Source organism: Alexandromys fortis, unplaced genomic scaffold, assembly GCF_014885135.2.
Source record: "Alexandromys fortis isolate MF-2015 unplaced genomic scaffold, M_Fortis_MF-2015_v1.1 scaffold_21, whole genome shotgun sequence".
Lineage (NCBI taxonomy): Eukaryota > Metazoa > Chordata > Mammalia > Rodentia > Cricetidae > Alexandromys > Alexandromys fortis.
Window position 1 is genome coordinate 10,585,753 of NW_026067905.1, and position 27,278 is coordinate 10,613,030.

The 27,278-nt window shown below is 42.3% G+C and overlaps 1 protein-coding gene across 1 annotated transcript in view; it reads right to left on the minus strand.

Moving 5' to 3' along the window:
- Positions 1–27,278, minus strand: part of Astn1 (astrotactin 1) — a 342,711-nt gene that overhangs the window by 141,896 nt on the left and 173,537 nt on the right. The window contains exons 7-8 of the mRNA XM_050135418.1: positions 27,048–27,215; positions 17,750–17,834 (exon numbers count right to left, since the gene is read on the minus strand). Coding sequence (XP_049991375.1) covers positions 17,750–17,834; positions 27,048–27,215 — 253 coding nt within the window. The remainder of the gene's footprint in view (positions 1–17,749; positions 17,835–27,047; positions 27,216–27,278) is intronic.

The following is a 27,278-nucleotide window of genomic DNA, read 5'->3' on the forward strand; positions in this document are numbered from 1 at the left end:
ATATCTCAGATGGATAGGCATTCTTCAAACCTCTCAAATACTACAGAATATGGCATTTAAAATGTTTAAGAACTTAGGACTTTTCATGACAGTGAGACACATCTGCTCCTGGCAGCACTAATCTACTTCAAGAGGAAGATGGGCATAGAAGAGGCTCCTTATGGAGATTGTTAGCCATTTGGGCAAGAAACTGCTCTTGCCTGAATTGCTTTATGGTACGCTATAAAAACTGGATATGCAGAACCCACAGAGAAATGACTGCTGAACTTGCCTAAAGGTGAGATGATCCTTCAGGGTTCCTGCTTCATGAAAAAGTCTGTGAGACACTGGCAAACTGCCAATATAGGCAGACCTGTCTTTGAAATTTCCTGCTTCCTGGATACTATGAGCCTGTGGGTTGAAGACTGGATGCTCCAATGCTACAGAAGAACTTTGGGTGACTGTCCAGGCAGAGAGATATCACTGTCAATTCTAGAGTTTTGGAAGGTGCTTAAATGCACTTTCTGTTTAATTAGGTAATATTATATCCTTCTGGACTCTTTGATGGAGTGAAGAATTTATAGTTATAGTTATAGTTTTCCTTAGTTATGATAAAAGATAAAGTAGATATAAATATTGTAACTGTAATTTTTACTAGAATTTTACTATGTTAAAGCCTTCCTTTTTGTTTAAACAGAAAAGGGAAAATGGTGTGGGAGGTCCTTCTATCTATGTGTTGCTTTGATTGGTTAATGAATAAAGAAACTGCCTTGGCCTGCTGATAGGACAGAACTTCGGTAGGCAGGAAAGATGGGACTGAATGCTGGGAGAAAGAAGGGAGGAGTCAGAAGACACCATGAATCTGCCGCCAGAGATAGATGTGCTAGAACTTTGCTGGTAGGCCACGACCTCGTGGTGATACACATACTAAAAGAAATGGATTAAATAAAGATATAAGAGTTAGCCAATAAGAAGTTAGAGTGAATGGGCCAAGCAGTGACTTAATTAATACAATTTCTGTATGGTTATTTTGGTTCTGCGCAGCCGGGACAAACAAGAGGGCCCTTCTCCATCACTCAGTGAAGAATGTGACAGCAAACACCACAGAGTTATAAAAAGAAAAATTACATAACCCCGAACTTGCAATTTTGTATAGCAGAGGCATGGGGAGATAGACACATAGATCATTATAGTTGCCAGATTCTTGTAATTATCATTTGAAACCAATAACACAGATACTAATGTGAATAGCAGAATAACAGGAGAGGGAGAGGCCTTCTTCAAGACTGGATAACATTGGTGAGCATTGAGGAAAGGGTCATTTCAATATAGACTTAAATGATAATAAGATGCTTGAGTATCCAGATGGAGAGAAGTAAGAGAAGACTCCCCAAAACACTACACATCTGCCTACAGAAGTAGTAAAGACGTGGACATAGCATGGGACATAAACAGCTTCTGCAAAAGACTTGCTGCCACAGCATCTGAGGCAGAGAGTGATTGGAGTAGAAAAGATGGAGAGCTTGACAGAAGCTTGGACAGAGAAAGCTGTAACTCATCTTTGACAGCTTCACATTTCTTTCTGTAGAGACAACTGATGAATTTGAGGCGGAGTGTAAAATGGGTAGGTCTTTATGATAAATCTTTTTGGCACCTGCAGAGGAAGGACATGGGGAATAATTAAGGAGGTGGGAGCCAGATAACAGCCTGTCAAATGACACAAGGAGAGAAAAAGATCCTTCCTGGACAGCTGTGGTCATATGGATCAGCCTATACACACATGTGAGAGATCCATGGCATAAACACATGGGATTAGGGGTGTTCTCCATGCTATAAACTTAGAGTGGGCATCCCAGACTCCATGCCAGTCTCCTTCTCTTAAGAATTCTATGATAGAGTAGTACCATGTGTCTTCCAAAGAAAGAGTGGGGTGGGTTGGCTTGATTCGAGTTCTCAGATATCATCACTGAAATATAATGCCCAAATTTGTGAAGAAATTTAAAACATGATCTTAGAAAAGTAATTGGATTAACCATCATTTTATTCACATTAGTCAAAGAGTTTCAAAGGGGTTTAAGAAATGGAAAGTTAGAAATAAAAAATGCTCTCTAGGTCCCCAACAAATAAAAAATAAAACTCAGAGTCATAGATAAAAAGAACCAAAACAACAGTAAACAAACAAAGAATAAAAAAGAATAACACCATAAACAAGAACGACCAAAACAACAACAACAAAGCTAAAAACAAAAAGCAGACTAGGATCCTACTAATCCCATCTCTGTCTCTGTCTCTGTCTCTCTCTCTCTGTGTGTGTGTGTGTGTGTGTGTGTGTGTGTGTGTGTGTGTGTGTGTGTGAGAGAGAGAGAGAGAGAGAGAGAGAGAGAGAGAGAGAGGTTGTCACAGCTTATAGTGATTATCAATTACATTTTCAGTATCTACATCTTTGGAAGCATTCCGTTTTCTTGTTACCCCTACCTCCCAGTGCCTTAGGTTATCAATTCAAACTCCAGCCAAGCCCTACTTTTTATATTCCAGGCCATTGTCAATTTAATTTCTAAACTGGTTGAAGATAGCAAGAATAGGGAGAAATTCTGAGATAGTATCATCAACCTTCTCTCTGAGCTTCAGTTCAAAGGATTTGTGTGATTCAGGGCCCAGAAAACAGTAGACTTAATGCATGTGTAGGCTCCTCTCCTCCCCCTCCCCACCCAATGCTCTGGTGCACAAGGGTGCAGCAGGGGGTTCTGGGAAACAGAGTCTTTGATGATGTACCTTCCCTGCTGTGAAGACTAATGACTTCAAAGAAGGCATCTGTCTTGCTGGGGGCTTCTATGGAACATCTGACTGCAGAATAATTAGGCAAGAGGCCCACGTTTAAGGTATTGTGTCCAACAACACCCTCCCCTGCCCAGTGAAAAGAACAATTTGTGCAAGAATGATACAAGGCTTTTGAAGAACAGGAGTGTCTTTGAGGCTAGCAGAGGGGGAAAAAAGTTAAAAAACCAAACTAAATTAAACCCAGGCTGCCCATGGACTGTTAAACAGTAGCTGGAATTCAAAGGTTTGAACAGTGGAAGCAAGGCCTCTCTTTTTTAAAAACCATTTCCCTAGCAAGTGTCGTATCTGTTGCCAGCCAATACCCTTCATTCTGAAAAGAAGAACTATTTAAGTTTATTGTCACTGGTGTTACCAACCATCTACAGGGGTCATACACATTTGCCTCCCAGGATTCTGCCATTTACAGTCAGCTTTCGGGTTCTGCAACCTGAAAAGAATTTCATCTGTACTGAACCATCACAGACTCTTCTTCCTCCTCCTCGTTGTTTCCTAATCACCACAAGCAGAGAACTGTTGGCTGAGTGTTTTCAATGTAGTTAGTTATGATAAGAAAGCTAGCTTTAGTTTAAAGAATATAAGAAGATGTGCGTAGGGCAAACACAAACGCTATAGGGACACAAACCTTCTTGGGTTTTGAGTATGGGAGTGGTTACTGGAGCCAGTCATCTGTGAATACTAAGTGATGACGTCACTTCTAAATGGGCCTCTGTGCAATAGTTACTATTAATGACTCTAATTCATAGGAGAGGAAGTGGAGAGGCTGAGAGCTCTAGGATTTGCTCAAGGGAAGAAAGTAGTTAATAAGGGGTAGAGCCAGGAATTGGACCCAGATGATCGGTAGAATCTTAATTCATATGTTCTCACTCAGTTTTATATAGATTAAAGCTTCCTGTCTCTGAAATGAACTAGATCACAGAGGGCTTCTGGATCATTAAAAGATGGGAAGAAAAGAAGAAATCCCTAGTAGAAGTGATGTGTTACAAGGAAAGTCAAGACAGACCCTCCTTCATGACCCTTACATAAACATCTGTCGTGTGAGTCTGTGTCTCATATATTAGAAATCTCATTAGAAACCATTACTTTTTTTATTGAACACCCATTGAGTATAGCTGAGAAAGAGTTTCCAAAATAGGCCCTCGTACCAATAGCCATATTAACAGGACGTCAAGACAAGATAGCACAGGACACAAAGTAACACAAGAAAGCCACATGCCCGGATCAAACAAATATGGAGGTAGCTTCCAACCACAAATCTGGGAAGGTTTTATGGTAGAACAGTTATTTGAGCTGGCCTTGGAAAAAAAGTGAAGGTGTGTGACCATATGGTTAGCTGCAAAGGATGCTGGGCCTACTTTGGGAGGAGCTGCTGAGAGAAACCTATCTGAATGCTTCCATGGTGGTCATAGTCATTCTCAGACCTCACAGAGAGCCTGTGGCCAGACTTCCAAGGTCATCCCACCTCCTTCCACTCCTGTTGTGGGATCTCATGCTAGTTATGTGTCCCCTTGTGTCCCAGCTTCCTCGCTCATGAAACTTGCTGAGGAATTAGTGAGTATAGTCAAACAGCATGTATCCATAATGCCTGTGACCAAGGAAGCACTTAGTAAAATGGCCTGTTATCGTAAACCAGGGGCCAGGCATAAACGACCAGAATAGTTCATCACTGTGAAGGCTGCACCTGACACAGGGTCTCCCTTCCTTGCTTGTACGGACTGTGGGGCACTGCAATTTCTTCAAATGTACTTTGTTGACATCTGGAGCAGCTTAATTCTTTGTGTTAAAGTCAAGTTTTCCACCAGGTGATTTTTTTCCCCCAACTCCAAACATTCTCAGGACCTAGCAGGGAAACCCCAAGTGGTGGCCTCAAGAGTAGACAAAGAGCTGCAGGCAATGAAGGAAGGCTGAGAAATGGTTTCCTCCTGGGAAGAGTCCTTCTATTGATTATCCAATACCAACAGTCAGTCCTAAAAATATATACATGTAAGTAATATTTTAGGGACTGTAGTATATATTTAGGAATAGATAGAAAAAGAAGCCATGAATTTCACAAATTTGAGAGAGACCAAGGTGGGAGGTCACACAGAAGAGACTAGATAGGAAAGGAAAGGTGGGATACTATAATAATATAATTTCAAAGAATAAAAATTATAGTTTAAAAAGAAACTAAAGGAATATACTGCTAACTAATCTAACTGATTTGTTTTAAAGCAAGTGCACAGCTATAATCTCATCACAGGTGATGTAGAGACAGGCAGATTCCCAGTCTGGACCCAGCCTAGCAGAATTAGTGAACTTCAGTTTCAGTGAGAGACTGAGTAAAGAAATAAATAAGGTAGAGAATAAGGAAAACAGTTGATGCAGAACTCTGGCCTCCACATACACATGTTCTCTCTCTCTCTCCCTCTCCCCCTTTCTCTCACACATACATACACACACACACACACACACACACACACACACGGAGGAAGAGAGAGAACAGTTGGAAGATTTAGGCATTTTGAGAGGGGAAAAGTCTGCAAGCAGTTATCTGTACACAATGATCTGAAACACCAAGAAAAATTAAGATCCAGCCAGCCCACACCTGACAACGTTATTTGTTCTCAGGCACCCACCCTATACTGTACAAAAGTTCAGCATATTTTTGTAATCTACATCAAGCTACCACAGGAATTGACTGTGAAGCACAGAAGGAAGGAAGTGCATTCCTTTTTATTATAAAGGGCAAAACTGACCGAACCGGTGAAAGTCACATGGAAATGCATTTTTATTCGGCCCAAAGATCTGTTTAAGAGTCCACATTGCAACAATAGGATGAGCTGCCTCATCAAATCCCATTGTACCCGTCACTAATAATGTTCAAACAGTGGTGGGAAGCCCATCTGCTACAAAGACCGCTGGAGGGATGTCTATACAGAGTGGCACATTGGATAATATGACCTTGAGGTGGGCTTCTGACTCGAAGTTTCTGCATTTGTCAGTGATCCAGATGATACACTCCTGCTCTTGTCCCTAAAATTAGATACGTGACTCACCACTTCCATGAGGGAAGCTAAAATTTAATAAGGTTTTATATAAGACCTGTAGCTACCTTTAGAAAAACAGAGGTCTGATGATGTCTTTCCCAAACCATATGAAAACTTGATAATTCTAACTCTGTCACTGCCTTTGCCCAGCGAGGACTTCATACGACCGGCATGCTTTTCACTTATTTAGCAAAAATTGACTGAGTTCCTCTTATGCTCCTGGCAATATGTTAGGATATGACAATGCAATGATACATGAGAAAATATTTTTTCCATTGTGAAATTTACACTCTGGGGGTAGATTTGGCTAGCCTCGCCTGCCAATTTGACATTAAAATTGCATCATTTGGTGAAAGGTCATAGAAGGACAAAATAGGTCACAACTAATGCTAACCAAGATTGGTGAGGACAGTCACTGTTTGCTGATCCAGAATTTACATATTTATGAAGATCACTGAGGGCAACATATCTTAGTTGGGTTTTCTCAATAATCCTTATGATAACTTTATTAAATTGATACCATTATTTTATTGTGAGAGACAATGAAATCAAGGCTCATAAAAGTCATAAAATTAGCCAAAAGCCAAGGTCTTTTAAGTACAAGAAAGACTTGAGCTTATGTCTGTCAGACTCTGCTTCTTCCGGTATATTACACTGTCTCCCATAAAGGTTAAATATGAACAGGTGTGAGCTGTGGATGGGGCTCAGGGGTAGGCACTTGCCTAGCATGTAAGAGGTTCTGAGTTCAATTCCCAGCACATAAAGTAAAATAATAAAATGTGTGAATAATATTAACCAAAGTAGGTAGGACGTATGCAGTTTGCTGGCTAACAGGAAATAGCTTGAGCAAAACTGAGTTGAGTCCGTTAAGAATATCCAAGAGAGAAAACTGGGTATGTCCCAGATGGCCTGGTCCCTATGTCAGGTAACCTGGGTAAAATGGGTAAGCCTGTCTTTCAAATGTGAACAACACATTACTCATTCATGACTCCCTGGGCAAGGGCTATGAACACTGCCCATAGCAAAGACCAGATCCAGTGTTCCATTCGCTGTCCTTTGTGTCAGGAGGTGGGCAACTGTGGACCTTTGGGTGGAGGCCTACTATAGCTGGCCCATGCCCTCTGCTAAGATGAGTCACTGTGGCTGGATGCTGGCCATGATTTTACACTAACAATAGCACAAAAATACTCAGCAACAAATGCCTGTCCCCACAGACAGTCACAGCCTAGGGCCCCTCAGTATATATCTAGCTGAAGAGCCATTTTACCTGAATTGGACAGAACCCAACAGCACTTACTGTGCTTAGGCCTCCAGCAAGGTCCCCCTAGTGACTTGTTATCCTCTGTAGGATGTTATGTCATTCTGAAAGAGTCTCAACTCAGAACACAGACTTACTGTTTGAATCTACCCTCAACTCTTGAAGTCTCTGTCTTTGGAAATCTAAAGCTAAATTTCAGCTTCATCCCTGCTTTCATCTTAAGACTGTTGGGAACGACTGCCCTTGAAGTCTTTGACCAAACAAAGTCTTTTGTAGGAAAGATGGTTTTATATTCTTGCTTGTAAAATGTGGACAAAATCCTTAGCTTAAAGTTTTGAAGGAAGAATTAAATCTCCTCTACTAGTGTATTAGTATGGATGGGCAACTTCACATGATCTAGTATGATCTAGGAGATGAGGATGTAACTGAAGGATTTTAGAGACCTCGTTAACTGAGGTGGGAAGATGATCTTGAAGGACGGTGGTGCCATCCCTTGGACCGGGGTCCTAAGATGCATTAAAAAGGAGAAAGCTGGATGAGCACTAGCATTTATCTCTCTCTGCTTTCCACCTGTGGGTGCTATGCGACCCGTAACCTTATGCTTTGACATTTCCACTGCAAGGGACCATACTTTCCGGTGGTGAATCAGAGTAAAAATGGACTTGCCACCACTACAAGAGAAGCAACAAATACAAGTACTTAGAAGGGTGGCTGCCAGGATTATGTGGAGGCCACTTGGTTACTATGAATGTGATCATCACAAGTGTGGCTCCTGTACCCGCAAGGGCAGAGGACACAATGCTTTAATAGCAAGCATGTGGAGGTAGGATGGTTCACTGGTCACATCAACTCGGCTTCAGATAGGTATTTCCCAGAGCTGACAAAGGCATCCCCTCTGGTGACTGTCTCACAGTAGAGAAATCTGACTCCTCTTCAAGCCAGTATTTTCCCATGGTTATAGAGAAAAGAGGACCTGCTGTACATCAGCACGGATGGGCGGATGATGTCATGCTAAGAACCAGTGCCTAGAAGCCCCACGGGAGACTTGCGACTTTAGAGCTAATTGGGCTGATGTAACCTCAGGTTTTGTGCAGCAGTGTGTAGACTCATTTCACAGTCCTCTACAACAGAAGTCTGGGGACTCCAGAATGCAAAGGTCTTAAGTCCAAAAGCCAAGCACAAGGGGCAAGTTTGGCTCTAGCTGCATCCCCTCAAGCCAACATACTAATTTCAGTGAGGAAAACCTTGTGGAAAGGTTCTTAAACTAGGGGTTGTGGGAGATTTGTTTGTATTGTTGCTCTGAGCTCACCAATGGAGTTAAACATTGATTTCTTATTTTTAAATAAAAGAATAAAAGTAACAACTATAACTAGGTGGGAAGGTGACTACCTGGGAAGGGAAAGGGGATTCCAGTTATTGAACTCCTCCATGATATGATGAAAACAACATGGATGTGGGCATGCGTGTTCAAGGTGTTCTGTTCATCCCTCAGTGATGCTGACCAACGGGCTACTGAGTTCCAAACAATAACTCTCTCTCTCTCTCTCTCTCTCTCTCTCTCTCTCTCTCTCTCTCTCTCTCTCTCACACACACACACACACACACACACACACACACACACACNACACACACACACACACACACACACACAGAGAGAGAAACACTTTTTGGTGTGTGTGTGTTTACTGCTTTACTGCAGGGGATAAAATTTTAGGAATTTTAGGTGACCTGGATTATTTCTTTTTTTTGTTTTTTTTTTTTTGTTTTTTTACTTTTTGCTGATTTTTAAGAGTTTTTTCCTGCCATATGCACTTCTTTTATATGAAGCAAAACAAAAGATTCAGCACAAAACTAGCTATGCTGTGACAAAATGTTTATCTTCTATTTTTTAAAATTATATATACCATTTAAAGCTTAGAAAAATGATTATAGCATGAGCGGCTGAGCAAGAATCTAAACTACTTGTCTAGGAAGAATAAACCTTAAGATTACTTTTATGGAAATTGCTTTCACAGAAATTGTAGGTGGTATAAATATCACTAATTGCCCATCTCTTAAAAAACATTAAGTAGGACTTTTGTTTAGATACATATCACACATACACACAGAGTTTATTAATTTCTATTTTAAGAAGGTGTGTGTGTGTGTGTGAGTGTGAGTACGTGGTGTATGTACAAAAATGTGTGCAGGTGTTTATGGAGACCAGAGAGTGATGTTTGTGTCCTGCTCCATCATTCCCTGTCTTATTTCTTTGACGGTCTTTCACTGAACCTGGAGATCGTATGACAGCCAGTAAGCCCCAAGGAACCTGTTTGTATCCTCTACAGTGCCAAACACACATGGCCATGCCCAGGTGCCTTGTGAGTGCTGGATTTGAACTCAGGTCCTTGTACTTGCTAAGCCATCTCTCCAGCCTCTCATGGTGATAGAGTTTTAAAAAACTATTCAGCACGATAGTCTTACATGCAATAAATAATATGAATTAATTAGCATTGCATGAAGAATTGTTCAACATTTGAGGAACTGAAGTAGTACTACACTAAATGTTATAGTGAATGTGTGAGACACTACTTGCTGTTATTATACAGACTTGCAGAGGTGTGTGTACTAAAATCCTGGCCTGAATGCTAGACTCAAAAACCATGTATTTCTTCTAGCCCGCTATAACAGGTTAAAAATGAGACTATTCCATTAGACACTGAGACTAACTACCTTATGGAAAAGTCTGAGAAAAAGAAAGCACTGCAGAATTAGTTGTAGAAGTCTGCTGGGTCTCTTCCCTGTGTTCTGTGATTATAAAGGTTAGGCACACTCATTGTTAAACTATGAGAAAGAACAAAGAATATGCAGATGGAAGGAGGTGGCAGTGAGAACTTTTGATGCACCGAAAATGAAATGGGAGGAAATACACACAAATGGTAATAGCGGGTTTCTCTAAGCATAAGATAATGAGTGAATTTCTTTTTCTATTGATTAAAAAAAAAAGATAAATAGCTCAAATCCCCAAGGGAAGAAAAATCACAGCATTCACCCGCCTGGTATTCCGAAACTGGAACCCGCAGAAACGGAGGGCTCAGGGAGCATTTTTAGTGGAAAACATCCATGCATTCAATAGAATATATGAATTCAGGACACTCGCTGGAAAGCATAGGCAAGACATAAAACATTCATTTCTATAAAATTGAAACAATTTATCTTCCATTCTTGAGCAGATGGGAGGGTAAATTGAGGTTGATTTTTTTTCACCCTGGTGGTCATGTTGGAGGAAATATGAGTATTCCCGCCTCCAGCACTGTTTAAAATAAGTCTCATGGTGCCTTGACTGGACTCGGCAGAGACAGAAGTCTGGTAGAGTGTCACCCCTCCTGTGGAGGGTAGGCAGCACTGTAGGTGGACGCCTGTCACTCAAATGGGGAGAGCTGGCGATGAAGATGAGTTTGCTTGCCTAGGGAAGGGAAATGAATACAAGCAAGTCTGCCACCCACCTAGCGCTAATAACCGACTCTCGGAATATTACACACTTTTCATTCCTCTCTCTTAAATATTTATCCAATTGATTTATCTCCACTAGTCAGTTGTTGCTGTACAGCTCGGACACCAATTATGTGGTCTAAGATGAGTTGTTTCATCTCTGGGGCTCTCCACTTCCCAATCAGCAAATGAAAATAACTTTTTAGTCACAAACACACTTTTCTTTTCTCTGGAAAAGCATGGACTATTGAGAAGAGGATGTCCCCATTCACCAGAGGACCTGGAAGCTGCTTGCCTAGGAAGTTTTCTTAAGTTTGGCTGTGCTTCGCTGTCTTTTGAGGGAACGTGTCAAAACTACATACTCAGAGGCTGAGGAGACAGCCCAGTTGATAAAGCATGGCCTTGCCAGCTGAGGGATCCGAGTTTGAATCCCAGAAGCCACATGAAAACATTAGCTGTAACGCTCGTGCTTCTAGTTCCAGCACTTGGAGAACAGAGACCGGAGGATCCCTGGAGCTTGTTTACCAGCCATTCAGTTTAGCCTAAACTAAATAGGGCTCCAGGCCAGTGAGGGATCCAGCCTCAAAGAAGTGGGACAGTATTCTTGGAGATAACATCCTAGGTTGTCCTCTGGTCTCCACATACAAAAAGCATGTGCACCTATATTTTTACACAGACACACACTGACACAGACACAGACACAGACACACACACACACACACACACACACACACACACACACACACTACATTCCTGTTAAAAACCAAACCAAAACAACAACAGAGATATTGTATAGACTCAGGACCTTCTTCAAGACCAATGAAATTGAAATCACAAAATGGAGAAGTCAGAAATGGGGTTCTGAAATGATACAGGAGTACTTGCTCCATGGACTGCACAGGTGTGCAGGAGCCACTCACTTGGTCACACCTTGCTCTTAGGTCATCTATAAGTGACCAAGAGGGTTATAAGTGTTGTTCCTAAGAAGGGAGTCAAGGGTTTTATCAAAAATGACCCGAGAGTCAGCAGCAGCTAACAGGGGGCCTTTGTGCAGATTAGACGCACATACTGTTTGTCACAGAGGGGTCACACCCTGGAAAGTCTGTCTGCAGAGGACAAAGGACCTCTCTAAACTCAGGTGACTGACCAAATAGTTTCCATGAAAATTGGTCAAATAAAAGGTGTTTTCACTTGAGAAAATCCTTAAGAGTGAGGTCCCGAGTTTCCAAAACCATCTGGTGCTTGGGGGAAGATGCCGACTAAGCCATAGAGAAGATTCTGGCATGGATGGCCAGTTTCAAGTTCTGGCTTGCTCATTCAGGGAGGGGTGGCCTGCGGATTGCCAGTGGAATCAGGTTGCAGGCGGCTTCTGATGAGAAGGGACCAGGAGGTTTAGGCTTCATTCCAAGAGCTTCCCTCTGCTATTCTAGCTCTGAAATGAGGAGGGAACGACAGCAGCATTGCTGTGACTCCTGGAGGAAGAAGGGCAGACAGAGGCAAGTGATAAGGCAAAGCCAAACAAAAACAGAAGGGGAGGGGAAAAAAAGGAAAAACAAATAAATGGTCAACTAAATTAACTGAAACCTTTGTTAGGAATTAGTGACAACGGTTAGAGATGGGGGCGAGGAGCTAATGGGAAAATAATCCCATTTGTGAATGGCATGCCAGTGACAGGAACTGGGCACAGACAATGAGGTCTGGACTGAAGGGCAGAAGGGGGGCACTGAAGATAAGGCAGCAGCTGGAGGCAGTGCTGTGTGTTTTATCTGGAGGGTTGGGGGAAGGTAAGTGACCTCGGTGACATAGAAATAAGCAAGGGAGTGGGGTAAGAAAAGACCAGATGGTGGGCTAGAAATAGGTTCCCCAAGTTCAGGAAATGTTATGTTATCAGGGGCTATAACTCTTATCTAAGGCTTTTCCAAAGAGTTTCATAGCTGATCAAAGAAGTTCAGACAGAGCCCAAAACCCAGGAAGAACTTACAACTACACAGTGGCCTCTAGCCTAGCTGTGAAGAGGTTTTTACAAACGGTTTAGGACATGGCACACTGAGGGCGTGAGTGCCTGGGTTCAACTCCCCAGAACCTATGTCAAAGGCTGGCCTTTAGGGAGCATATCTATAATCCTGCCTTTAGAGAAGTGGAGACAGGTGGATCCCCAGGATTTGCTGGCCAACCAGTGGGTGACTTCCAGTGACAGGCCCCCATCTCAAACGATAATGTATTAAGAAAGAAATGTCAATCTTTGGCCTTCTCATGAAAGTACACACATGTGAGTATGAACATACAATGTATCCATACAAGTACACATACACACACACATAGGATTTTGTGGGGTTTTGTAGGACACTGGTCTATATCAGGTTGTATTTCCTGCCTAAGCAGTAACCACTGGATAAATAAGAATGAATTCATTGCAGAAACAGAAGAACATAAGCATCTGGGACAATGACAAGGCCATCTCAAGGCAGTGTGGACCATATATGAGTTATAGAGTCAGTATCTGAGGATGTCCTGTGAGAGGTGTCATCTCGCTGGGCAGCCATGGGGAGAGGAGGCACTCTGCCACCAGGGTCATGCCTGACAACAGCTTTTAAATCCTCGGGAAAACACCTGCTCATTTCTCTCAGCAGGCCTTGCCCCACCTCATGAGTTATCACTCTGTCTTTACCCTTCAGCGTTAAAGCCCAATGCTAGTTTATATTTCTCTATTGGAGAATCTCCTTGGTGTTGCCCTCTGCAGCTGAGATGCCAGAATAAGTAATCAGACTATTATTTACCAGGAATCTTCAAAAGCATGAATTTAATCTAATTGTGGTGTTCTGAAAGATGTATCTAGAGGCCCTTGAGTACACTTTTAATTTAACAAAAAGCCATTATTATGGTTTTTCTTAATAACTCCGAAGTATCTAAATAAATTTGGGTGTCTCCTTTCTCCTCTGATATTCTCATGTAAATCAATCTCTCCTGCTTCTTTCACCCTCATTTATTGTTTTCATTTCTTGTCTGTGAACATTTTCAATTTGTCTTTGCCGTTCTGGCAAACAACTATCAAATGCAGACTCTAAGAGGCGCTGGCTGGGTCATGCAGCCACAGTTATGGGAGGGCAAGGAGTTACCTGGAAATTCCCACAGGAAAGACAAAAGACACAGTAACTATGCACTGGTTAGGACACCTCAACCCGGGGTTCTCTCCCTGGTGGTTGACTGATACAGAGTGTTATCACAGGAATACTTGATTTTGTTGCCAGCATCAAAGGCCAAGGATGTAACCTCAAACACCCAATGTTTATTAGAAATCTGTCATCCACAACTTTGCTTATGTAGCCCTGAGTTTTTATTTTTAGTGAAAACTTTCTTCTTATGCAGTGAATACTACGATCCTATACTCTTTCACCTGGACCTCTTCGCCTGTGCAAGCTAAAGCAGCTGACTTTACTGAGCAGATCAATACATGAACGTCCCAACTTGCTAGCTATTTCCTGGGCATTGCTGGCAGGACTGAGACACCAGGATTATTGCAATGCAAGTCATTAATAGACTTTAGACATAAGCTTTTTCTAATTCTTTGATATTCTTTTCTGTTTGTCTTTGGGACAGTTTCGGGAATATATTTTACTTGAAGAATCTAGATAAATAAAATGCAGACAATATCAATAGGTTTTGAGCTTGTGTACTTGTGTGTGTGTACAGTTATTTGAGTTCATTATAAAGGGTTCTCAAATTACTTGTGTGGGAAGAGGATACACAACTCCCTTAAGGACCTACCCTCTTTTAGCAGGTCTAGGATCTTGTAAATGGGTTTTAGTGCCTGAAGCTTCAGTAAGCAAGACCTCTTTTGAGATCTAACCCTTACCCATTTTAGCTTTCTCTTCTGGCCATGTGCAAGACACTTTTAAACTAAATGGAGCTAAACTTTCTCTACCATTCCTGGAAATTCAAGCTCCTCATGTCCCTACCTATCAAATAGAACAGATTAAACGCCTGGCTTCTCCATGAAACACTATCCCAGTTCTTCAACCTTACCTAAGTCACCCCTTAAGGATGCTCTCATTGACCTTTACTCAAAATCTTTCTTTTGGTAGGTCTTGGGGCTCATTGCAATTGTTCATTATATGCCCATCTTTATATGTGAACTGTTAGTTCTCTCAAAACATAAACTCCACCTTCTTCCTAGGCAGACCTGAAGAGTGATGACGTGAACATTTGCTGAAAACATGATTAAACCGAAGAGTAAATGATAGAACACAGAGACGAGAGAGCCATTCTATAAACAAATTGTCATTCGCGCACACATACTCACACACTGTACTATCATACTGACACTAAATATTTACACACACACACACACGCACAGAGAGAGACACACACATACACCACACATTACACACATACACAACTGTATGAATTAGAGGCAGCCTGAAGCTGTATAAAGTTTCAGCTGCAACTTCTCTGCTTTACAGAAGCATCCATTTGTAACTTTTTATGTGATAGTCCTTTATTGACATTCTTCCTTGTCTGAAAGGCACAAATGCCTTTCTGCCACTTTTCCCTGGCATATCAACCTTAATTTCTCACTAAAGACTATTGCCAGACCTAAATTTGGTTTCTCTGCCTAGAATGAACCTACTTCAGTCTTAACATAGGTCCTATCAGAATGTTTGCAGGGAAATATCCGTACTCCTTATATTGGCTACTCACCTTCACTGTCTAGAACATTAAATAAAAATTCCAGGAAAATAAGCTTTATCATTGATTTTTTCCCATAGCGCTGAATATGTATTATTATTTGGAAATCTGTCAGTTTTCAACTCAAATGGCATTCTTTATATTCAAACCAATCTCAAATAATTTTTGGAAAATCATCTAAAGAAACACTGCATTAGTTCGGTACCCTGATTTAAATCATGATGCATGGCATCTCCTACTTTTCACTTATCTTTTTATTTCAGGAGAAAAAAAATGCATCCATTTGTCTGGCATTGTTTTATAAATATAAACTCGAGCTGCTTATCACTTCTGTTCCAATGTCCTCGAGATACTCACTCCTCTCTTTCCTCCTAATAGTTATTCTGTGATTTTATTAGTGTCCACAATGAGACCTCATAGACAGTGAAGATCATAGAATAATGGAAATTAGAGATGGAAATGACAGATTAGGTGTCTTTGTCTATTTCCTGGGGCTAATGTTCTTGTCAGTCTGCAGCTCAGTGCTTTAGTCTGTCTTGTTCCAAATGACACCAGTTCTGGGACCTCTACCATTTCCCCCAGGGCTCTTGTCTGCATCCTAAGACTGTCTCTACATCCAGCCACAGGGAATAACAAAGGCTTTGCAATTACCAAGTGAAGTCAGGCCCATCCTCACACGCTATGTCTGCCAGGCTAGGGATGGGGAGGCTTGAGCGATTAACCACCAAATCCAATCACTGCAGAGGGCTAGGCTGGATCATTTAGAGCAAACGTGAAATGATATCTTGTAGTTGTTTTCTTCAGTGGCAAGATTGCAGGCTATGAGATAGAGAGGTGGTTATCCATCACCTTTTACAACAATTTCCTCGGTAAGAATTGTGGTCAGCTGAGATTCTCGGCCATCACATACGCTAAAGGGCTGGCTCCACAGCAACTGTGCCAACCAGTCGGCAGCGATGAGAGTCAGGGAGCAATGAAGAATTTAAATAGTGACTGTCGTTCTATATTCATACCTCACTTGACATATATTAGCCAAGTTCTCTACTCTCTCACCAAATACTTTTCTTTAAAATCCTGTGGGCTGCCTATCTGCTGAGAGCACAGATTCCATTCCCATTAAGCCATTCTTTATTCTCACTAACACAAGACTATGTTGACTTCCCTAGCTTTTCTGACCTGTGACTCAGATTTCCTTTTCCTAACTTCATTGACTCCTGTTCTTATCCCTCAACTTCACCCAGTTCCAGAACATTTGGCCTCTTCCATGTCTATGGGCATCTATCAAACCTTGACTAGTCATTGGCTGGCTAAGTCATCGGAGCTGAGTTCTTCTCTCCCCTTATCATAAATCACTCCCTCGGGCTCCTCAATCACTTTTATTGCTCTTCTCCAAACTCTCACCCATTTGTCACCATATTTATTGCTTTGAAAGTCAGAACTACACAGGCAAGTCTAGGTTTGGCTCATCAGAATCACATAGAAGGGGTTGATCATGGACCCAGGAGTGAGAGTCTCTACGGGAATGTCAGCAATAACATTGGTTAATTTTTTTTCACTTTGTCAGGCTGCAAACACGGGATTTTCAGTCTAGGAAATCACTTACCAACAAGTTTTGCCTCGATTTCCTTCTGATTCTCCCTAGTCCACTGATTGCTATTAATAGTTAGCATTTATTAATCCTTCCTACCATTTACCAAGTGCAGAAAGCAAACTCTTAGAATTCAAAACAAGTCACAAAAATTCCTTTTAAAAGTGACAATACAAGACATACAGTGGTGATGGTTCTCTAATGATATATGTTTACTTAATTTCATTGTATCATAGACTTAAAACCTATTAACTTGGTAAATTTATGACATGTCTGTTTTATTACAATAAAAACAGTCAAAATATAAATAATAATAATAATAATAGGCAATAGATAAAGTAGCTACTTTTCCCCAGTCACATGTAGTTGCAAGAACGTGAAAGTCATACAAAGAAATGGCAACTGGGGATCAGGCGCAAATACTCTTCGTCAGCACAGAGCACTTCCTGAGTCTCATATGTCACATCTGCTGGCAGTGCTGGCGGCAACATGTTTTGAGGCCTGTTAGTCTCTCAAAGGACTCATCAAGCTCCAAGAGAACTACAGCAGAATCTGTATGGCTTCACGTGTCTCCAACAAAATCACCAGCTAAGTTCTGCCTGTGGAATTCTCGTGGATGGAGGTGGAGTGGAAAGCAAGAGAAAGGCAGTGTCATTTTCAGATCCCAGCTGGAGGCTGCAGGGCTGCGAGTCAGAGGCAGCATTTCCTGACTCATAAATGGAGGAATATATGGCATGGACGTCATCGGCATGACATGACTATGGAAAGGCGCAGTGACATTTTTACTACAGACTGTTCAGAATTCAAGCACCCCATGAAGTCTACTTCTTTGGTGCACAGTTACTCCCATGGTGCCTGCGAGAGAAAGCAGTGACATAGAAACTGCCGACTTGCTGTCTCACTTACCCCTGGTTTGTTCCCCATTCGTTCCGAATGCAAAGATGCTTGTGGACAGGATCCTTCATGTAACCTTCGTAGCACAGACATTCCCCTTAGCATCAGGGTAGAAAGAAAAGAGAAACAAATGCCGATCAACTACTGTGTCAATGCTTGAGAAAATCAATGTGAAATGATCAGATTAATCCCCGACTTCGTTAACAGCATAAGTGATACAGTACAGCCCACTGCGTCACATACGCCCCTTGCCACTACCCTCATGAACGAATCTCCGCATTTTCTAGTGCATGATGATTTTATTCTTCGAGAGATCTTAAAATCTGCAAAACACTTGTGTGAAGGCGCTGCATGCACAAAGACCATCACGTCTTTGAGGAAGGGGACATTTTATGTTTGCTTTCTCAATAACACAGCAATTAGCAAGTGATGGGTACATGTTTAAAGTCTCCACATGTGAAGTCTTTCTAAGAATCTGAAACCTAAGTATTGTTTCTATATTATGCTGATAAGGGAAGCCACACCTTGGACAAGGTATGAGACTTGTAAGCCTCTTAGAAATAAAGCTATGACGATGTCACTTGAGATACTGTCATCATGCCATGCGTTGAGTCCACAGAACTGCCATGGCATTTAAAAGGAGGTTGCAGTTTTTCTCTTCCGTTTTGGTGGGAACTACATTTTCTAGTGAAAAATGCCTAGTTTTCTTTTGAAGGTAGTAAACAAGTATCGCCTACACCCTGCATAGCTCAGCATCTTCCTGCTCTTCCTCATCATTAGTTTTAGGGAGTTTTTTGTTGTTGTTAGTTTTATTTTTGCATACCAAGAGGTCCAATAGGCTTCTGGAATTGTATACAAGATTACCTTTTTGTGGGTTTCACCCTTGCCAAGGCAGGGTTGCATGACGTTCATCCAGTGAAGAAGCAAACGTGAGACCTCCCAAAGGATTGGTACCCATAGCCCTGTTGAGTACCAGTCCTGAAGACAGCAGCCATTGCTTTCTGATGTGACTGTTTTTGTATATGACGGTACTTATCTCTGAGTCACTGTGACTTGTTACACTAAAGCATTTGCTTTTAATCTTCTAATGACTGCTTATTTAATTTATAACCAGTGAAATAACAAAGTGTGATTTCCCGAAATTAGTAAATAACAAATTTACAAAGGTACCAAGTCCTGAGGAGACAATATACAAACAGTTTATTTTCCTCTCAAGGAAGAGAAACAAGACGGATATAAATAGGATAGCAGCTTTAAACGCTATTTCCTCTTTATGAAGATAAAACTTAATAACAATAGAATATATTTGATATTAGAGGAGAAGAGTTTGAACAGTGTGAGCAAGATAATTTTTGTATAAGAATTAGCTCATGCATTTTGAGATTTACCTAGAAGCTATTGCCTCCCAGGGCCTCCATACCAAATAATAGTTACTTGACCCCCACCCCCAAACACTCAACTGGTAGACTAATGAAAATGGGTAAATTCTTAATTTTAGATAGGAGTATTAGAGATCAGTACATTGTTTCATGTCCAGCACATTCTGACTTTAGTATCATAGGCTATATTGGAACCTACTGACCAAATTTATTACTTTCCCTGGTACTGGGTTATAGCTACAAATGACCATGGAAATTAAAGTGAAACATCAGAAAATATGGCTTGAAGTTGGGTGATTAAAAAAAAAAAAACCCTGCCAACAATGGCCACCTTTTGATAAAAGGAAAGAAAAATAAGATTTAAAAAGCAGGTACTAGGGCAAAGTTATAGGAGAATCAGACTTTATACCTTAAGAATTTCAAAGAAAGTACAAACCCTAAACTGCAAAGTATACAGGGCAAGAATAAGGTTAATCTTCTCAAACAGGTAGGCTTTTCATAGGTACTGTGGGCATTAATGACTTGTCCTGTGTTGTGACAAACTTTAGGCAAAGGCAATTTATGGGTGACTTTGGCTCATCCATACAGTCTGTCACAGTGGCAGGAAGGGTGCTATCTGCAATCAGGAAGCAAAGGACGATAAATGTTGGTCCTCAGTTGTCTTCACCCTTCGTATGCAGTCTGGGACTCTAGCCCATGGAACAGTAACTGTTATATACAGGACAGGCCTTCTCACCTCAGTTACTGTAAATAACCCCTCTAGACATGCTCAGAGGCTTCCTTCTTCCATGAGTATGAAGGTCTTGTGAAGCTGGCAATCAATACTAACCATCAAATTACGGTTCAAAGTTAAATCATTTAAATGTTTAGCCTAAGTATGCAGCTCAGTGGTAGAGTATATATTTCTCAACTATAAGGACCTGAGTTTGGATCCCCTGCACCCATATATAAGTCAGCACAACAGTGTGTACTTGTAACCCTAGGTCTTGAGGTAGAGACAGGTGAGACTGGAGAACTCTACCAGAAGGGGTGAAATTCAGATTCAGTTAGAGACCCTGTGTCAATTTAAAAAAAAAAAGAGAGAAATAAAAGAAGATAGCTGAAGTGAATCTCCAGACTCTATGTGCATACCCAAAGACATAACTGCATACATGTGCACACACAGGATATATCATAATATACATAGAAAGAAAAAAGTAAATAAAAATTTAATTGGTTTATAATTAACAACACCCCAAGTATAAAGATATATGTATGTATGTATGTATCTAATTCAATTAACAAGTTAATAGCTCAAATATATCTTTTATATTCTTCTGATTGTCCTTGTTGCCATTAGGCATGAATAGAATGCTAGTAAACAGGATGTAACCATAAGAGAGTGTTGAGCACAACATTCTAATTCCCAGAATGGTCTCAACTGGAGCTGGGGATGCAGCTCATTGGTAAAATACTTGCTCAGCATGCACGAGACCTTGTGTTTCATCCTGGGCATCACACAAACTAGACATGGTAGAGAATGCCTGTCATCCCAACACCTGGGAGGGAGAGGCAGGAGATTCAAAAGCTGAAGGTCGTCCTCAGCTATAGAGTGATTTCAAGGCCAGCCCGGGCTGTATGAGACTCTGACTCAAAAACAAAAACACAGAACAAGAATACTCTCGGCTGGACACCTTGTCTAGAACTAAGGATTAACGATAAAGGAGAAGCTTCTTCTACATTTAGTATTTGGTTACCACAAAACATGTAAAAATAAATTCAGTAACAACTGCAGGTTCAAGCAGAGACCTATTTTCCTAATGACGTAAATACCTACCATTTGTGTAGCGCATTTACCTTCTCAAATTGCTTTTGTGGTCATTATCTCCACATGAGGCTTCCATCACTTATTACCATGTGGGGACACACTGCTGACAACAGATAAAGCTTTTCTCCACATAATGGCATATGCCACCCAAAGTCAGAGAATCAGAAATTTTTAAACATACCAGGCTAGAGTTTGGGGATATCCAAGATCTGCCTCTCAACAGAACCTCATTTCTAGAATCCACCGAACTTCCCTCTTCTTTATTCCTCCTCAATCCAGTTTGGCCATCTATACTTCAAGGAGTTCAGACTTGATGCGGAAAGTTACTATGGAAACCAACTGCTAAAGCTTGACTTTAAGAGGGGTTTCGTGTAAGCACAGACTCCGACTGTTAGCTGTGAATTTTAAAGACCCCACAAGGGTGTTGGATGCCCTCCTAAGCTGAAGTGTTACAGTCTCCGCATCTGCTGTGACAGATGGCAGGGAACACATGAGGCACGGACGCTGTGGCAGTGTACATAGGAATCCAACAGAGAGACATGTCATGGCCACTGAAAAGTGCCCAGCAAGGAGAGAGTAACACGTCACAGCGGCTGCAGGAGCTATTTTGTGGATCACACTGTCAGGGAAGAAAGCCCACTGCAAGATGTTGGCACAGGGGATAGAGACCTCCATACCTACTTTTGCTTGGTACCTTGGGGACAAACACCTTGAGCTTCCTTTCATGGTGAACAGGCAGAACCTTTGCTCATTTTTACAGTTGAAGGACTGAGTCACACAACCTCATCTAAGAATTAAGAAAGGCCTTGAAGCAAGGGTTCCTTGGGTTGACTGTGTTCACCACAGTTTGTTTTATTATAAAACCAAATTAAGGCCAGAAGCCCTGAGTCATTACACTGCTTCAAGTAGTGGTTGGCTTTTATTAAATAGGACTGGCTGTCCCTTGTCTAAAAAGAGAAATATTCGTCTGGACATGGACAACACCAAATTGCCTAATAATCCCCCACCACTGGGCATTAGCAGGAAAGGGGTAGGCCCAGGTTTGAACAACCCCCAGGTAACTGAGAGAGAAGACTTGGAACAGGCTGAAGTTCCCCCTGAAGGAAGAGGAGGTTTTGATGGAGCTGCAGACGTGAACTGGGAATGAGTGTACACTCTAGATTATAGCAACAAAATGGGGGCTGAGCTCTCCTGATTAACTGGGTTAAAAAATGCCTGAGACAGAGAGCAATGGGGTGCAGAGAGGGGGGAACACAGTGGCTCAGAACAAGCAGAGAAGCTGAGGCTGAGTTGTCTGGAAACCTGGCCGGTGCCCCTCAGCAGCGTGATACATTTTGACCTGTTCGTGTCAGCCATAGGCCATAGAAAGATCTGGGAAACTAGGGATTTGGGGAAGACATATTAGATAGATACTTAAACAGCCAAGTTTGAGTTTTCATGTACACCTGTGCTCCTTGCACACATTTTAAAAAAAATAATAAAGACTGCAAAGCTTGAAAAAGGCAATGGAGGCTGTGTCTAGAACTGATGTGGCTGAGAAGTGAAGCAGGTGTCTTGGCCTCAGCTGCTGTGCCCATGGCAGAGCAGAGGCTTGGAACAAGCAAGGAGGAAGCCGATGCAGCTAGGTAGTCTGCCGCCAGCAGACAAAATGAAAACAAACAACTGCAAAGTGTTCCCCTTAGAACTCACAGGAAACATCAGCCTAAGATGAGACTCAGTAGACACCACACTCCACAGCCTTAAGGCTTTGTCACTATCTCAGAGATGCTCCTGAGAGGCCAGTCTGGCAGGGTGGACAAGAAGACTGGCAGTTGGCAAAAGGCCTCATCAGAAACTGAGGCTTTCAACAGTCACTCAGAAGGAAAGAGAAGAATCCCAAGAATCCATCTAGGTTCCCTTCCAGAAGGGCAGCATTAGGAGAAACATCATAAAATGACCAGACTTGTGAATTCTGGTATAGGGTGCACCCTGAGCTTATAGTTCAGCTGGGCTATTAACTAGGCAGTGGTTAGGCAAGTTTGGCAATCCCACTCTAAAGTGCGGATAAAAATACTGTCACCTTGTAGTATTGTGAAGGAGTTTTGATTGTCTAAGCTTGGTGACAACATGATGAGCTCTTGATAAACACTGCCTAGCATGATTTCTTGTCACAATCATTTCCCACCTGTCATTACAAAGCGGTGGGGAGATGGACCACAGTCTGTTGTGTGAAGTCCTCAGCTGTCTGAACAGAACTTAAAAGCATCCTAGATCTTCCCGTACCCGGGTCTGAGGACTGACCCGTCACAAGTTGGTATCTGCTAGAAGAGGATCACGGTCCTCAGCGAAGCTGCAGGTGGCAGGTACAGACGTCTTGTCTCTACTTTCTCAAGCCCACCCACGCATAACCAGTTCTGGGATGATTAGAACATTTGCCAGTGACAGTTTACTATTGTCCAGGCTGGTCTCTGTGCTCCGCCCCTCTCATGTAACACGGTGTGAGTGGAGGGGAAGGCTGGAACTGAAATAACCCAGCAAGTTTCCTATAGCCCTGGTACTTTTGTAGCCCCTCCCCCCATCTTTAGGAGTTCTGAGATCATGATGGGGATATAGGAAAAGGGGGGACACAACCCATTTCTCTCTTTTAGCTCTTTTGTTCTTCCTCTGGTGTATTTGTAGCCCATCTCAAACTCAAGTGTCTAAAGCAATATCAATTCATTGTGTCATGCCTGTAAAGGCCAGCGGGGACTAATCTGGGTTCTCTGGGGCTAAGATCAAAGTGCCTTCAGAGTAAGTCTCTACAGAGTTACGCTCCTTTCCAGAGGCTATGAGCGAGAATCTGCTTCCTTGCTTCTCCCCCTGCTAAGGGCTGCCTGCACACCTGGTTCATGACTCGTCCTTCATCTTCAAAGTATACAATACCTTGATGAACCATTCTTTCATCATGGGACTTTGACCTGTTCTCCCTTCTACTTTGGAGAAGTCTTGTCATTTAATTGGGACACCCAGGTAATCTAGGGTAATCTTGCCTTTGTAACACTAGCTGTTAGGCAACCTCAGTTCTATTTACCATTTTACCTTCCTTTGGCATGCCACGTTACACACCTACAGATTGTGGGAAGGGGGATGTGGGCATCTGGTGGAGTGAGTCCACGTTTCTGTCTCTCACACCTGGTGTTGTGGAGGCCTGTGCAGATGATGTCTACATACACATGTAGATTTGGGACACTTTGAGGAAGGCTGCCTAAGGGGAGCTCCAGGCACCAAAAGCTGCTCCTTCCCATTGCCTGAGCATCTGTGTTTGTGTGCTTGTGTGTTTATGGGTACGTGTGTCTGCGTGAAAAAAATACACAAGTGCATTTGCACAGCCCTATGAATCCATATGGGCAGACCCCTCAGCTCGGCTGGGAAAGCACATGTCCCAACACTCTGACATTTCCAAGTAAGCTAGCTGAAGGATTGCAAAAAATAACGTCGCCTTGACTTGGAGCCAATTCCCACACTCAGCTCTTTGGAGAAAGGCTCTAGGATGGAGTGTGGGAGGCGATAAAGTTTCTTAGTGATGAGCGTGTGGGATGACCACATCATTCCATGTGCAGAGAGAGGCAGCACGGGAGGGGGGTTTTCCAATTCCAGCGTTAATGAAAACGAGAGGCTCCACAGCATCGTTTCTCAGCTGCCACACCAAATGGAGATGTCCTACCTTAGCTTTGCTGCAGGCCTTGGGTTCCTATTTTTAGTACCCTTGTGACTTTCTAGTTGGGAATTCATTGATTATTACAGATACCAGGAAACCATTTGCAGGGGAGGTGCTTCCCGAAGTCATTTTGTAGGAAGGATTAGAAGTTCTACATCTGGAAGGGGCTGAAGGGTAGACAGGAAGACTTCCTTGATACAGACAACAACTTCCTGGCACGCCCATCAGGAATGAATGCTTACATCCTAAAGAAGTACAGGTTACATCCTAAAGAGCTGAATGACATACATATTGGAGTGGGTATATATGGACATATTATGTTACCTTCGATAACCTGATTTCTGCTTGCTTTCATGAAAGGTTATAGACAAATTCTCCTTGTAGGTAGCCAAGGGACTTAGGGCAAATTAGGCCCAGATAATCAAACATTAGGTAAGGTAAGAAGGTGGTTGATGTCCAACCCTCCCAAGCATAGAACACCCAGTCCCCTCCTTTCCACGTGTAACTGTGGGCCTTTTTTTCCTTTCAAGGCAAAAAGGAAGCATGCTAGGCTCTCTGGAGTTCTCGTTGCTCTCAGAAGTGAGTTTAACAGCTAAGATTGTCCCAAATCCTCCTAATCCTAACCAGCTGGAGAACAAGGGTACCAGAGGCCAGCTCTGCTTCATGGAGAGTTCCCACCTCTGAGACAAGCTCTTTTTAATTTCTTCCAAGCACGCTAGCTTTTGGGCACGGTACACAGCCCATCTGTTTGGTTTGGTGTTTGCCTTGACAGCGTAGGAGGAACGGCGAGTAAGCACCGTCTTAGACATCAGATGTTGAAAGTGCTGTACTTTCTCCTCCATATGGGGACCTAGAATCTCTGTCATGGGCCCACGTAAAATAAGTTTAAAACCTAAGAACATGAACTTTAGATGTCACAGTTACCTGCTACTTTCTCAGAGAGATTTAATAATAAAGTACCAAAAATGCACATTGTATATCTTGGGCCACATCTGTAGAAAGTCCTTGCTGAACACCCTGCCTCTCTCTCCAGAGTTACACATGGTAGACAAAGATCTTGAGGATTTGGCTCATGACTCCTTCCTTTATTGCATAGTATTATACTACTTCTCCAGGGAAATTCTACCTGTGGTATTCTAGTTCCTGAAAATGGTCTTTGGGTAGAGGCCACTCTTTATGAACCTCTTACTATGGTTTGAATGTGAAATTTTGTCTATAGGCTTCCGTGTTTAAATACACTGTCCCCAGTTGGTGGCAGTGGAAGGCTGTGGAAACTTTTGGACAGGAAGTTTAGCTGGCAGGTGTAGGGCCATAGGAGAAGAGGTTTAAAGGTTCTAGGCCAGCTCCATTTCCAGTGAAAGCTTGTTTCTGGTCCATAAAGATGTAATAAGCCATGCCACCACTCCCCTCCACCACAGGCAAAACCCAATATACCAAGCCTTCCCTGTCATGATGGACTGTGTTCCCTTCAACTACAAGCCAAAATAGATCCTCTCTCCTCTAAGTTTCTTCTGTTAGATATTCTGCTGTGTTAACCAGAAGAGTAAACCCTTTCCAGCCACGCAAGTATACATCTTTCTGGCATAGAGACCCAGGCTCCCGAGCACGCATGCTCCTGGGGTAAGGCAGCAGCCGCACTTCACACCACCTGAATCTGAGCCTTCCTCAGAACTACCCTTGTCTTGCTTGATGGAGTAGCACACTTAAACACGTCTACAGCCTTTGTGCAGTGATCTATCTCTAAGATTCATTGGAAGAAAAATAACGTCCCATGTGCCCTACATTTCCTTGTGGAGAGGTTTGTTTTAATAGTACTTATAAAAACAAAAAAATGAGAGCTTTCTAACATTAAAGTAATGAGACTGTTTAAATGAGCTGGGATACATATGCCCAATGCAACAGCAAATGGCCATTAAAATGTTACTGAGGATTATGATTATGGAAAATTCATACGATGGAATATTAAGGATACAAATTCAGGAAAACTCAGCTAGACTTCCTATGCTTCCAGGAAATCTTTTTAAAAATATGCATTGGCTAGTGATGGAAAGAAAGGACATAAAAAGTTTTAAAGTGATTTATCTAGGAGACAGAAATACAGATGATTATCATTTCCTTCGATACTATTTTTATAATAAACATGAATTAATTTTGCAATTATAAAATGGCTAGTCCCAGTAGGTAGATAATGACAAAATGGGCAATGGAGGTTGTTCCAAACTGTCCTTTCCATAATAAGGCTGCAATTAAGATCTTGTCCAGGCTCCTGCCAGACTATTGCAGGTTTTTACGCTCAGTGGCTCAACACATGGTGATATCCATGGGCGGTCTACTCATGAAATGGAAAGGGGGCAGTGGAATTGGGAGAAATGATTTGAGTTTCAAGGGAGTGATTGCAAAAGGCATGCTCTCTCTGACAGTTACCCGCTTCCCGGTGCTCCCGCCTACCAGTTTCGGGGTCACATTGGTGTTCACAAGGGTCCAGGAGCCGCCGGGCACAGAGGTCCATGGCCCAGGGCCCACTGGAGTTCTGCTGCGAGAAGAGAATCACTTGGGCAGGGTTCAGCCAGTCACTGGCATCCAGCTGGCTTCCCTCCAGCAGGATGAAGCGGCTCCCTACAGGGTGACAGAGAAGAAATGTGTCTGCCGATGCACACACAATACATAGGCGCAAGTCAT